The 14,214-nt window shown below is 43.0% G+C and overlaps 1 protein-coding gene across 1 annotated transcript in view; it reads right to left on the reverse strand.

The window, feature by feature from the left end:
* The window catches only part of PAQR5 (progestin and adipoQ receptor family member V), a 68,355-nt gene that overhangs the window by 33,608 nt on the left and 20,533 nt on the right, over window positions 1-14,214 (reverse strand). The window contains exon 2 of the mRNA XM_011940325.1: window positions 10,258-10,423. Within this exon, the coding sequence (XP_011795715.1) occupies window positions 10,258-10,308 (51 nt within the window). The 5' untranslated portion in view covers window positions 10,309-10,423. The remainder of the gene's footprint in view (window positions 1-10,257; window positions 10,424-14,214) is intronic.

The following is a 14,214-nucleotide window of genomic DNA, read 5'->3' on the forward strand; positions in this document are numbered from 1 at the left end:
GAGATCATGCCATTCCACTCCAGCCTGGGCAACAAGAGCGAAACTCTGTCTCAAAATAAATAAATAAATAAATAATAAAATAAAGGGGCATTTGTTAAGGTAGAATAGAACCACTTTACATAACTGTTGGCTTCATTTATAACTTTTAAGTATTTAGACATATAGCCTATGGCCTGCATTTTTCCTCCTTATTCAGACTTAGCATATATTAAGGGCAGGTCTGGTTTCATTTGATCATCATGAGAGCATGGCAAGGTAGGGACTGTCGATCCATTTTACAAGTAAGAAAACAGAAGCTCAGTGAGATGAAGTTTCCAAGGTCATAATAAATACCAGAACCAAGATGCAAACCCTAGTCTTAAATTGCAAAACCCCTGTGTGCTTCACAGCACCCAGCTGGTGGAACTAAGGATTGCTACAGACATGTTTTATAGAAATGCTAAGGGTCATGAAAGTTTTCAGAAGGAAGTAATCACTGGGAATGAAGGAAGGACCTGGAAGAATGACTGGGGGACTCCGGTTCTGGCCAAAGGATGGTCGATTAGATGTTATGAAGGATCCTTCTGATTAATGCAATTAATATGCTGTCTGGAGTATGCATCATAAGCCAGTATATCAGCAAAATGACACAAAAGTAAAGAAGTCACAAAGCCCCAAAACAGAGGGAAACCAGGAACCCTGTGAGGTAAGCTGCATTCACCATCAGAGTCTCTGCTGCCAGATTTTGCAAACAAGGGATGAAACCCAAGGCCCATCAAATGCAGGGAATCTAATAGGAGACTTTGCCAATAAAGCTGGCAGTCTAAAGATAAGTCAGTGTGAACTAAATTCAACCAGGCAGAAGAGGACAATAAGGAAAGTTGTTTCTCTGAAAAAAAAATCTCTCCCAAAATTCATAACCATCAAATAGTCTTCATAGAGGTTTGTGGTCCAAGCCCCTACTACTTTTGTGGTCCAGGAAATCTCAAGTGAAAAAATTAAAGTGATTACAAATAGAAATAGGTTAACATTTTGTAGTTCCCTCAGGTAAGTTACAAAAACAAACACAAATCCTCTCTGAAGGATTTCTACTTTTTTTTTTTTTTCTTGAGACAGAGTCTTGCTCTGTCACCCAGGCTGGAATGCAATGGCCTGATCTTGGCTTACTGCAACCTCCACCTCCTGAGTTCAAGCTATTCTCCTGCCTCAGTCTCTTGAGTAGCTGGGATTACAGGCACATGCCACCACGCCCCGCTAATTCTTGTACTTTCAGTAGAGACAGGGTTTCGCCATGTTGGTTAGGCTCATTTTGAACTCCTGACCTCAGGTGATCCACCTGCCTTGGCCTCCTGAAGTGCTGGGATTACAGGCGTGAGTCACCGCACCTAGCCGGATTTCTACTTTAACACAGGCATGCACACATAGGGAAATAAAACACCATGAGTGAGAAACAGCAGAAACAGTAGATGGCAGAGACAGAGATCAAAGTACAAATATTAAAACATAAAATAACTGTGTTTAATATATTTAAATAAATAAACAGGAAACAAGCCAATTTGCAAAAACTGTAATGCCAACACTTGGGGGACCATGGTGGGTGGATTGCTTCAGCCCAGGAGTTTGAGACCAACCTAGGCCACACAGTGAGACACCCTCATCTCTACAAAATTAAAAAAAAAAAAAATTAGCTGGCTATGGTGGAGCAGAGCTATAGTCCCAGCTACTGGGGAGGCTGAGGCAGGAGCATCACTTGAGCCCAAGAGTTTAAGGCTATATAGTGAGCCATGATTGCACCACAACACCCCAGCCTGGGTGACAGAGCAAGACCCTGTCTCAAAAAAAAAGAGCCTAATATAACTTTTAGAAATTAAAAAATAATAATTGAAATTTAAAATACATCAAAGGAATACACAATACACTAAACCTGTCTGAAGAGAAAATTAGTCAACTGAAAGATCCAAAGAAAGTACCCAGAATGCAGTCCAGAGAGAGTAATAGATAGAAAATATGAAAAATCTAATAAGAGACACAGAGAACATTTCTCCAGAAGGAGAAAATATAAATGGTTTTGATGTGCTATTTGAAGAAATAACTTATACATTTCTGGAATTATTGAGTCATCAGTCTTCATATCCAAGAGGTTAAGTAGACAGTTGGTGTTCACCAAATGTTACACGTGCTTTCCCACATTCCTCGGACTTTCTCAATGTTAGGTTGGGGCCATGTGACTATTTCTGGTTAATGTTACTTCTAGGCCAGAAGAGTTAAAAGCAGAGGTGCAGTAGCTCATGCCTGCAATCCCATCACTTTGGGAGGCCGAGGCGGGCAGATTACCTGTAGTCAGGAGTTTGAGACCAGCCTGGCCAACATGCTGAAACCCCATCTCTGCTAAAAATACAAAAATTAGCCGGGTGTGGTGGTGTCGCCTGTAATTCCAGCCACATGGGACGCTGAGGCAGGAGAATTGCTTGAACCTTGGAGGCAGAGGTTGCAGTGAGCCAAGAGATTGCCACTGCACTGCAGCCTTGGCTACAGGGCAAGACTTGATCTCAAAAAAAAAACAAAAACAAAAAGCAGAAAGCCTTCTTGCAGATATCACTACACACTTCTGAAGGACCTTTCGGAGGGACTCTTCAGTACTGAGCCACTCATCATGCCACAGGAATTGCTTTTGGCCAACGGGCACTAGTTACACTCCTCCCCGGGGGTTGTGTACATCCACTGATAAGGGATCAAGGTCCTGGCTTCCTTTTCCCATTTGGGACAACTCTGAAAGGCCAACTAACCTCCAGAGCTCCTGAGTGATTGGTGGAGGCTTCTAACGCAGCTTCTCCTTCTGTACATCCTGCCTCCTTCACATCCTTGCAGGTGTTCTTGAGAATACTCCCCCGTAAATTTCCTGTGCCCGAATCTTTTTCTCAAAGTCTGTTTCTAGGGAAACTAACTTTCTCTTCTCCTCCCATCCAAGCTCGAATCTGGCCCAGCCCTGCCTAGTTTCTGAGATCAGGTGAGATAGGCGTGTTCAGGGTGGTATGGCTGTAGACCCTCGCTTCCCCTTCTGGGATGACCTTGGAGGCTGCAGCTGGGAGATGGTGGATCTTCCGTCTGCCTGGGTGTCTCAGTCCTTCAGTGACCACTTAGCTACGTAGTGTGATGTGAAATAATCTTTGCTATGTTAAGTCACTGAGCTATATGGGGTAATTTTTAACTCAGCATAGCCTGACCCTATCTAGTACGGCTATTCATGTTAAAATACCTGAAGTGACCACTAAACTAATCCACATACAGCATATTTCTAACACATTAATTATAAAACAGGTGGAAGGGAAAAATAGCATATGAAAAGAAAAAAAAGATGAATGTAAAACTCAATCCAAGAAAGTAAGGGAAACAAGGAAAGAATAGAGAAAATAAGACAAAAGCATTTAAGACAATGAAAATAAATGTAGATATCAGTAATAATTATAAATATAAGTAGACTAAACTGTCAGCTAAAAGACAAATATTGTCAAACTAATAAAATCTCACCTTGTGCTGTTTACACAAGACACAGTTAAAATATAATCATGGGGAAGGATTGAAAGTCAAAGGAAGGAGATAAGCCAAACAAATGATAACAAAAGCTAGAGTAGTTACATTAATATCAGATGCATTCCAAGGCAAAAAGCATTACTAGATATAAAGAGAATCACTATAAAATCATACCTTTGCATCACCAGGAAAATAGAAAATAGGACAATTATAAACTTGGATATACCTAAAAAACACAGGCTCAAAATACATAAAGCAAAAATTAACTTACAAGAAGTAATTTACAAATTTGCCACTATAGTGGCAGATTTTTTTTTTAACACATCTCAATTATGCATAGATCAAGTAGAAAAAAATTAGTGAAAATATAAAGATACTTGATCTTATGGACAAATATGGAATACTTCCTCCAACAACTGGAGACTATACATTATTTATAGGTACACTTAGAAGATTTATGAAAATTATTCATATGCTAGGCCATCAAGCTAGTCTGAACAAACGTCAAGGATTGGAATAACACAGGGGGCATTCTCAGACCAAGATCAATTAAGTTAAATCAGTAGTATAAAAACTCCATATACTTGGAAGCATAGAGTTACCATATGATCCAGCAATTCCACTCCTGGCTTGTTCACCAAAGAGACTGACAACTTGTCCACCTAAATGACCTGTACGCGAATGTTCACAGTGGCATATTTATTTATAATAGCCAAAAAATAGAAACAACTCACCTGTTCATCAACTAATGAATGGATAAACAAACTGTGGTATATCCATTCAATAGACTATGATTTGGCCATTAAAACAAAGTACTGATAGATGCTACAGCGTAGATGAACCCTGAAAACATCGTGCTAAGTGAAAGAAGCCAATCAGAAAAGGCCACATATTGCACCATTCCGTTTGTGTGAGATATCCACAACAGGCAAATCCATACAGACAGAAAGTAGGTTAGGTGGTTGCCAGGAACTGAGGGGATATAAAACAGCTGCTAACGAGTACAGTTCTTTCTGGGGTGATGAAAATGTTCTAAAAACTGGTGATCATGGTGATGGTTTTGTGCAACATAATCTGTGTTCAACATACAAAAACCCACTGAATTGTATGCTTTTACAGGGTGGATTTTACAATATGTGAATTGTATCTCAACAAGGCTGTTATAAAAAACACCTTTCCATCAAGAAAATTCAGCTATAGGGCCAAGCTGTTCCCTGCACAACTCCAGAGGTTGCCATTCACATAGACTAAAAGGGAAATGGTGCCGCCTTAGAGTTGGGCAATATGGTGGCTCCGCCCAGGTAATTTCCCAGATAAATTCTACCAACCACTCAGGAATGTATAATTCTAATATTAGATATTTTTCCCCATAGAATAAATAGGCAGCGATCTCCAACTCACTTGTGGTTGGCATAATCTGAATCCCAAGTCCAGGCAAGGACAGCATAAGAAGAAAACATTATAGGCCAACTCATTAAATCGACTTAAAGATCCTGAACAAAATATTAGCTAACTGACTCTAGCAATAGATTAAAGAGATATTGTATCATAACCAAACTGTATTTAAAACAAGAACAAAAAATTGGTTTAACATTAGTAAATCAATCAATGTAATCACCACATTAACAACTTAAATAAATCATATATGATCATCTCAAAAGATACTGATTGGAAAAAAGAGTTCTGTAAAATTCATAAAGGAGGCCGGTCACGGTGGCTCATGCCTGTAATCCCAGCACCATGGGAGGCGGAGGCGGGTGGATCACCTGAGGTCAGGAGTTTGAGACCAGCCTGGCCAACATGATGAAACCCCATATCTACTAAAAAATACAAAAATTAGCCGGGCATGGTGGCACTTGCCTGTAGTCCCAGCTACTTGGGAGGCTGAGGCATGAGAATCGCTTTAACCTGGGAGGCGGAGGTTGCAGTGAGCTGAGATTGCGCCACTGCACTCCAGCCTGGGTGACAGAGCGAGAATCTGTTGCAAAATAAATAAAATGAAATATAATAAAATAAAATTCATAAGGGAAGACCGGACATGGTGGCTCACACCTGTAATTCCAGCACTTTGGGAGGCCAAGGCAGGTGAGGTCAGGGGCTCAAGACCAGCCTGGCCAAGATAGTGAAACCCTGTCTCTACTAAAAATACAAAAACTAGCTTGGTGTGGTAGCGGGCACCTGTGATCCCAGCTACTTGGGAGACTGAGGTAGAGAATTGCTTGAACCTGGGAGGCAGAGGTTGCAGTGAGCTGAGATCTCACTACCGCACTCCAGCCTGGGTGACAGAGTGAGACTCCATCTCCAAAAAAAATACCCTTAATCTGATAAAGATGAAAAGATTACTTATTATATATACACACATACACACACAGCAAACATACTAAATGGTGAAATGTTAAAAGCATTTCTTTTCATTAAAACCAAGAACAATACAAAGATACCTGCTATCACGACTCCTATTTTATATTTGTTATTTATATTTTATATATTTAATATTTATATATTATATATACAATATATAATATATAAAATAATGAAAATATATATATATATATTTGAGACAGAATGGTGATTGTCTTAAAATCACCCACCTCGGCATCCCAGAGTGCTAGGATTACAGGTGTGACCCACCAAGCCCGGCTCCTATCATATTTTAATAAGCTACCAGTGATTTTGATATTGGTGATCTAAGCACCCTCTCTGAACAGCCCTGGGCTGGAGAAACCATTTACCCATTGAGATGGCTCCTTGTTCCCAGTGCCTGAGCCCACCTACCAAACACCAGTGCCAGCCACTGATCTGGCTATGCTTCCTTCGTTCATAATAATCCCACTGTTCTATTTCATTTTTCTTGGATCTTCACAATTGCCCTGTAAGACTGACTTAACAGGAGTCACCTCCATTTTACAGAGAAGAACACTGAAACTGAGGTTATGACTGTGTGGCAGAGCTGCAGTGCAAGTCTGGAAACAGCGTTGCTTTTGCTCTCTGTGTAGACCAGTGCCTCAGGGAATCCTCCTGTCCATGCCCCTAAACTAAGGCATCTGGGACTATGGGATGTGTTTACCGGTAGCCTGTGAGTCAAGGCTGTAGTTAATTAAAGCTTAGCAGTTTGGTTGGGCGCAGTGGCTCAAGCTTGTAATCCCAGAACTTTGGGAAGCCGAGGTGGGCGGATCACTTGAGGTCAGGAGTTCGAGACCCAGCCTGGCCAACACGGTGAAACCCTATTGTTACTGAAAATACAAAAATTAGCCAGGCGTGGTGGCGTGCACCTGTAGTCCCAGCTACTTGGGAGGTTGAGGCAAGAGAATTGCTTGAACCTGGGAGGCAGAGGTTGCAGTGAGTCATGGTTGTGCCACTGCACTCCAGCCTGGGTGACAGAGCAAGACTCTGTCTCAAAAACAAACAAACAAACAAACAGATTAGCAATTTGACACTCGATGTTCTTGTTTCCTGGCAAAGTGTCATGCCATGTTGCATATGAACTTATCTTTTTTCTTTAATAACCGTCTAATGCACCCAGGCTTAGTTTTGGACACAAGGAAGACTAAATATTATTTATTTAGGCATACACACAAGTTCTGCCTTCTGAGGGAAGAGAGAAACTGCCCTTTTCCATGAACAATCTATCAGCCAGGAATGCACCAAGAATGGGCCAAGATTACAACTCTGATGATGCAGAGAGGTAGGCACACCATTCCCTACAGATGGCTGAGGCCCAGACAGGGTAGTGAAGTGGCCCAGGTCACATAGCTGGCTGATATACAAAAGGAGAGGCAGGTGTACAGAGCAGCTTGCAGAAGTACAACCAACAGCTGAAAGAGCTCAGGGAAGGGAGTAAGCACATGCCACTCCACAAAGAAGGAAGCCAGGAAGGGGGAGCAAAGGTTGAGGAGAGGAAAGCCTTCTTCAAACAGAAATCAAGACAATTGAAGGTTGCATCTGCTGGGGAGAATAAAAAGAAGAGGGTCTGTGGATGGGACGTGGTGGAAGAGGTGGGGAGGGATCAAGCTGGTGAAGATGGTGAACAGCAGGCTGGGGAGCTGGGGTTCTAGTCTATGGACAGGGCCTCTGAAGTCTCCTGCCAGCATGCTCTACCCCGCAAAGTGCCCTAGAGAGCCTAGGAGAGAATGATAATAATGACAACCAACATTATTAATTGTTCACCACATGCCAGGCACTTCACTTGGGTTATCTCATTTAATTCTCAAAACCCCAGGAGGCAGATACTATTTTCATTCCCATTTTACAGAAGCAAAAGCTGCGGTACAGAGATTATCTTCCTTGAGGCCACTCTAAAAACCAAGTATTGGAACCCACAGAGCCCACCAAAGGTAAGCTTTAACAATTGTATGAAGTATCCTATTTTAAATATTCATGTAAATTGTACATTCCATTTTTAATATGCATGCATCTGTTTTAATACTAATAAATGTGTTTGCCCCAAATCCTCAGGCAAAACTACCCTCCAGGCAGGCAAAGCCACTGTATTTTCTCTATGGCTTCATGAACCCTGGGTATGATGCCCAAAAACCCAATAGTGGATGCTAGAGCCCAAGGAAGATTTTGAAGCAAATGGTGGATGCAAGGTGTGATGCTGGTTTTCTGCCTCTAGTTAGTGCCATTTCACTAAAAGATATTATCATCCTCTAACTTATGAAAAACTGGACAGAGAGAACATATTCATCTTTCTCCCTTAGCCTCTGCCTTGGTTGTCCAGTCCTGACATTCAGAATCTCCATACATTCAGATTCCCAGCAGGTTACCCAAAGGACCTATTGATACCACTCTGCCCCCTTCGCTTCTTTCCTGTGGACATACTCTGAACCCACCCCTGACCAAAATGTCCGGAAAGATATATAAGCAGACTGCCATAACCTCTACCCGAAAGAGGCTCCCCAGCCCTCCCGCCATCACCACCTGTCCCATGATCTCCCATCTCCAGGCCTTTGCTCACACTGCTCCTTCCACCTAGAATGCTCTCCCCAGCTCCACAATCCTGTCCACCCCTCAAAATCTGTCTTACAGATCACCCCCTTCATGAAGACTTCCCTGATCCCTTCCTGTTTGATACAATTTGGCTCTGTGTCCCCATTCAAATCTCATCTCAAATTGTAATCCCTATAATCCCCATGTGTCAAGGGAGGAACCTGGTGGGAGATGACTGGATCATGGGGGTGTTGTCTCCCAAACTGTGAGTGAGTTCTCTCGAGATCTGATGGTTTTATAAGTGTCTGACAGTTCCTCCTTCACATCGTGCTCTCTCTCACCTGCTGCCATGTAAGACGTGCCTCTTCCCCCATGATTGTAAGTTACCTGAGGCCTCCCCAGCCACGAGGAACTGTGAGTCAATCAGACCTCTTTTCTTTATAAATTACCCAGTCTCAGGCAGTTCTTTATAACAATGTGAGAATGAACTAATACACTCCCCCGTGATGGAAGTGACCAATCCCTTCTCTGAAACAATCACCCTATTTTAAGAGAGACCCTAACCCACTTTAGGAAAGAATTTCTCATGCACATTTAAAAATCTTCCTGACCAGCATATGAGGCACACAAGGACAGGATTTGTATGTAGTTATTCGCTGAATCCCTTGCACATAATAGGCAGTCAATACAAATTTCATGAGTAAATACATTCAAGAATCACACCGTGTTCCCACTAATCACAGCTGCTAATGCTCTGTGGGTAGAAGCAACCAGCGAAGTGCACCAAGAAGAGAAGGTGATGGCCCTGTGAGAACAGAGGCAGGCGCTCTGCCCAGTATCATGGGAGCCAGCCACACATGTAGCTTGCCTATTACTTGCCACATTCCTCAGCTCACCCCACCAAACAACTCTGAATCCCTTATGGTTTTCCCCCATGCCATCTTCCTGGAATCACCTGGCTTCACAGGCTTTTAGGGTTAGGGTTTGGCAGTTTCCCCCTCAACCTTCCATTGGTGATGTTGAGTTTATTTTGAAACTATTTTTCTAGGGCAAGTCATAAGTGCCTGGCAATCAGCCAAGTAGAACTCTCCTCCACTCTGTCACATCTTCCCAATGAAACTTCCCACCATGAAATGACACCCACTCTTCTTAGTCAAAAAGGAAGGAAATTTGACATCAACAAAGAGATGCAACACAATGATGTGTCCTTTGCAAGGGAAGGAGGAAGTGCAGCAGTTCTCTGTAGCACACAACCAGGCTCACCTACGGCTTATTAAAGCAGATCATCAGTGAGTCTCACATATTTCAGGATACCTGCCTATGAGCTCCCAGGCCCATGAGTCCACTACAAGACAGTGCTAAGGCCTATTCAACAACCCTCCCCATCACCCCAGTGAAGGCCTGGTCTGGGCATCCTGCAAGTAACGGGGATGAGCAAAGCCATGCCCTGGTGTGCCTTTGCCCATAGTCTGCTTTCAAGCACCCATAGGAGGGTCCTAAAAAAATAAACCTCCTATCCAGCCAGCTGCTGCTGGCTTTATCTCTTCAGGTTGAATCTCAGTAACGACTTTGCTTCTGGATAAAACACAGATGTTATAAGAAAGGGTTACAACTTAAACGACTTTGAGAATACTTCCATTTCAAGGTAGGTGGGGGAAGTAGGAGGCTGTAATATCGCCCAAGGAAGTGTGGAAGGGGATCCTTGAAGAGAATGGGCCTGTACAGAACAGACTAGGTGAAGACAACAGTCACCCGTTGCAGAGGCCAAGCCCTGGTCACACCCTGGAAATGAACCATCATAACAAATAGAGCACATACCTGAGGTATCTGGTCTATGCTAAACAGCCTGGGGAGCTTCAGGCTCAGCATCTTGGAGCTGGGTTGGCAAGGCCAGTGGGTGACAGTGCCTCCCTGTTACCAGGCCTCAATCAAAGCTCTGACATGGCCTGGGGCGTCTCTGCCTAGCTGGTGCTGTGCTGCTTCCCTGAAAGAGGACAGCATGAAGAAATCCAGTCAGTTTCAGCCTAACGCCAGCTGGGTCAGGACAGTCCGCTTGTTCAACTATTGAACATATACTTGCTACACATGATGGCACAAGATCAAGCTTCCTTAAAAACAGCAAAACGATCAGACGGCTGAGTCATCCACTCCAAGAGTGCTGGAGGGAAGTAATTAAATAATAATATGGGCAATTACTATGGTCTGAATGTTTGTGTCTCACCAAAATTCATGTGTCAAAACCTAATCTCCATTGTGGTGACAAGGAGCAGGGCTTTTGGGAAGTGACTAGGTCATGAAGGCTCTGCCCTTATGAGTGGGATTAGTGCTCATAGAAAAGAGGTCTGAGGGAGCTTGTTCGCCCCTTCCACCATGTGAGGACACACAGAAGGAGACATCTATGAGGAATGGGCCCTCACCAGACACGGAATCTGCTGGCACCGTGACCTTGAACTTCCCAGCCTCCAGAACTATTAGCAATACATATCTGTTGTTTATAAATTACCCAGTCTTAGGTATTTTGTGATAGCATGCCAAATGGACTAAGACAGTGATCATAAAATTGCAGAGCTAAGGCCAGATGTGGTGGCTCATGCCTGTAATCCCAGAAATTTGGGAGACTGAGATGGGAGGATCAGTTGAGCCCCAGAGTTCAAGACCAGCCTGGGCAATATAGTGAGACCTTGTTTCTACAAAGAAAAAATTAAAATTAGCTGGGCATGGTGTTGTAGTCCCAGCTATTCAAGGGCGGGCTAAAGTGGGATCACTTGAGCCCAGGAGGTCCAGGCTGCTGTGAGCCATGATCATGCCACTGCACTCCAGCCAGAGCAATACAGCAAGACTCTGTCTCCAAAAAAAAAAAAAAAAAAAAAAAAGCCACAGAGCTGAAAAGGGTCTTAGAGGTCACCGAGTCTTCTCATGTTACACATTTACACATGAAGGTGGGAGGGGTAGAATAATTTTCCCAAGGCAGCAACGCAGTGGGAGAGCTGGGCTGCTCACTGCTCCACTCCACCAGAGGCTGTGCCTGGATGGACAGTGGGATCTTAAGTCTGTGTCTAGCCAGTGGGTGGAAGAGGACCAGGAGTTGCCCCAGATCACAGAAAGAGAAGCAACTCAACTCTTCCAGAAAGCTGACCAGAGTTCGGTTGCCCTGAGACACACAAAAGAACCAAGCCAAGCAAATAAATCCAAGGCACTTGTTGGAGACAGAGCAACTCAAGAGTAAGTAACAAGATTGCTTAAATGCAGGATGAAGACCACTTAACAGCTGTGAGTAATGTGCACCACAGAGACCCAGAACTCTTGGAACAGGTCCAAGAAACAGAAAAATACACCTTGGATTTAGCAAAGAAGAACAGAGTTGGAAATTGACCATAGTAAATTTCCTCCTCTACCCCATCATCAATGGGCCGAAGTCTACCACCTCCTGAGAGCCCTCCTCATAGTCCCCATCAACCAGAGGGCTTCTTTCCCTGCCTCTGAACACGTAGAGACCTTGCTTGTATGTACCTGCGGCACCAACCACATCGTACCTATAGACATAGCTAACTCTCTAGGTCTTGTCTGCCCCCTCAGGAAGAAGTCTCCCACAGCTGGCTGGAAACTCGGGGTGTATGCCTGGCCCACCCTGGGCCCCAGCAAATGCTTATTTAATGAAGTAATGATGCTCACAGTTTGAACTTGAAGTCGTTTTGATTTCTGTGGTTTGTTTACTTTTGCTTCTTCTTATATTTATGCTCCAAGTGTTTTCTGGAACTATGCAGCAAAATACAATCTGTTTATTTCACTGTTGTAAATATGATTCTTTCTTAAAAACAGTAATAGAAGCATTATTCACAATACTCAAAGGGTGGGAGCAACCCAACTGTCCATTAAAGGATGAATGAATAAAATGTGGTGGTATCAGTCCATTTTTGCATTGCTATAAAGAAATATCTGAGGCTGGGCATGGTGGCTCATGCCTGTAATCCCAGCACTTTGGGAGGCTGAGGTGGGTGAATCACCTGAGGTCAGGAGTTTGAGACCAACCTGGGCAACATGGTGAAACCCCATTTCTACTAAAATACAAAAATTAGCCAGGCATGGTGGTGCACGCCTGTAGTTCTAGCTACTCAGGAGGCTGAGTCAGGAGAATTGCTTGAACCTGGGAGATGGAGGTTGCAGTGAGCCAAGATCACACCACTGCACTCTAGTCTGGACGACAGAGTAAGATTCTGTCTCAAAAACAAGAAAACAAACAAACAAAACCTGAGACTGGGTAATTTATAAAGAAAAGAGGTTTGATTGGCTCACAGTTCTGCAGGCTGGACAGGAAACATGGTGCTGGCATCTGCTCAGCTTCTAGGGAGGCTGCAGGAAGCTTACAATCACAGCGGAAGGCGAAGGAGTAGCTGGCAAATCATATGGCGAAAGCAGGAGTGAGAGAGAAAGAGAGAAAGAGATAGTGGGTGGGGAGATGCCACACACTTTTAAACAACCAGATCTTGACAGAAGTCACTATCTCAAAGATAGCACCAAACCACAAGGGATCTGCCCCCATGATACAAACACCTGCCTCCAGGCCCCACCTTCAGCATTGGGGGTTACATTTCAACATGACATTTGTGCAGGGACAAATATTCAAACTATATCAGTGAACTATACATACAATGGAATATTATTCATCCTTAAAAAGGAAGGAAATTTTGATACATGCTACAACGAGGACACACCTTTGAAGACCTTAAGCTAAGTGAAGTGAGCCACTTACAAAAGGACAAATATTGTACAATTCCACGAGGCACCTGGAGTAGTCAAATTCCTAGAAACAGGAAGCTGGATGGTGGTTATCGTGGGCTGAGGGGAGAGAACGGGGAGTTGGTGTTTAAAGGACACAGAGTTTCTGTTTGGGATGATAAAAATGTTCTGAAGACGGATGATGGCGATGGTTGCACAACACTACCAATGTACCTAATGCCACTGAGCTACACACTTCAAAATGGGTAAAATGCTAAATGTTATGTATATTTTATACCAATAAAATAGTGACATACAATTTCAAAATTATAGAATAATAAAGAAAATAACTTTTTAAAACTCACCTACATTTTGCCCAGGTTAAAAAATAAAAGTTAATACTTTGCAAAAAATACAACACTGATGTAAATAAGCCGTGGTACACTTAGTTTTTCATGGCTAAATCACTGAGCCTTGCACACTCACAGAAGTACCACTAATCCACCTAATGGCAGGACAAGAGGCAAAAGTCCAGTAATAGGGAAACTCAAACACACCAGAGAAGCCTTAGACAACAATAGAAATCAAGGCTGGGTCTCCACAGACCTGCCTGCCTAGGTCCCCTAGTTCTCCCTGGCTTTGACTCAATATTATGGGAAGAAAAAGAAAGACACAGTCCCTACTGTCACACTGTCTAGGTAGGATGACCACATTAGCCATGCAAAACTAAGGGGAAATACAAAGTAGTGTAAGATTCGTTAATTTCTTCATTCATTCACTGCTTACTGCATTTTAATCATGTGGCAAGAAAGGGTAAGGGATAAGTGAATAGCTGATTATTCTCTGTGGACTGCCACAGATTTAAGGAAAAGCTGAGAATTTAACTGACGTAAAAATTGTTTAAGTTTGTGATACGCAGAATAGAGGGAAGTAGGCATGCTTTGTATAATTCTATTCCTTCATTGCACAGGGGAAAAAAGATGAATAAGACTATCCTTGTCTCCAAGAAATATATAAAAATGAAATAAAGAAATAGGACAGGACAGGCACAGTGCCTCA

Source organism: Colobus angolensis, unplaced genomic scaffold, assembly GCF_000951035.1.
Source record: "Colobus angolensis palliatus isolate OR3802 unplaced genomic scaffold, Cang.pa_1.0 Scaffold19, whole genome shotgun sequence".
NCBI classification, from domain to species: Eukaryota; Metazoa; Chordata; class Mammalia; order Primates; family Cercopithecidae; genus Colobus; species Colobus angolensis.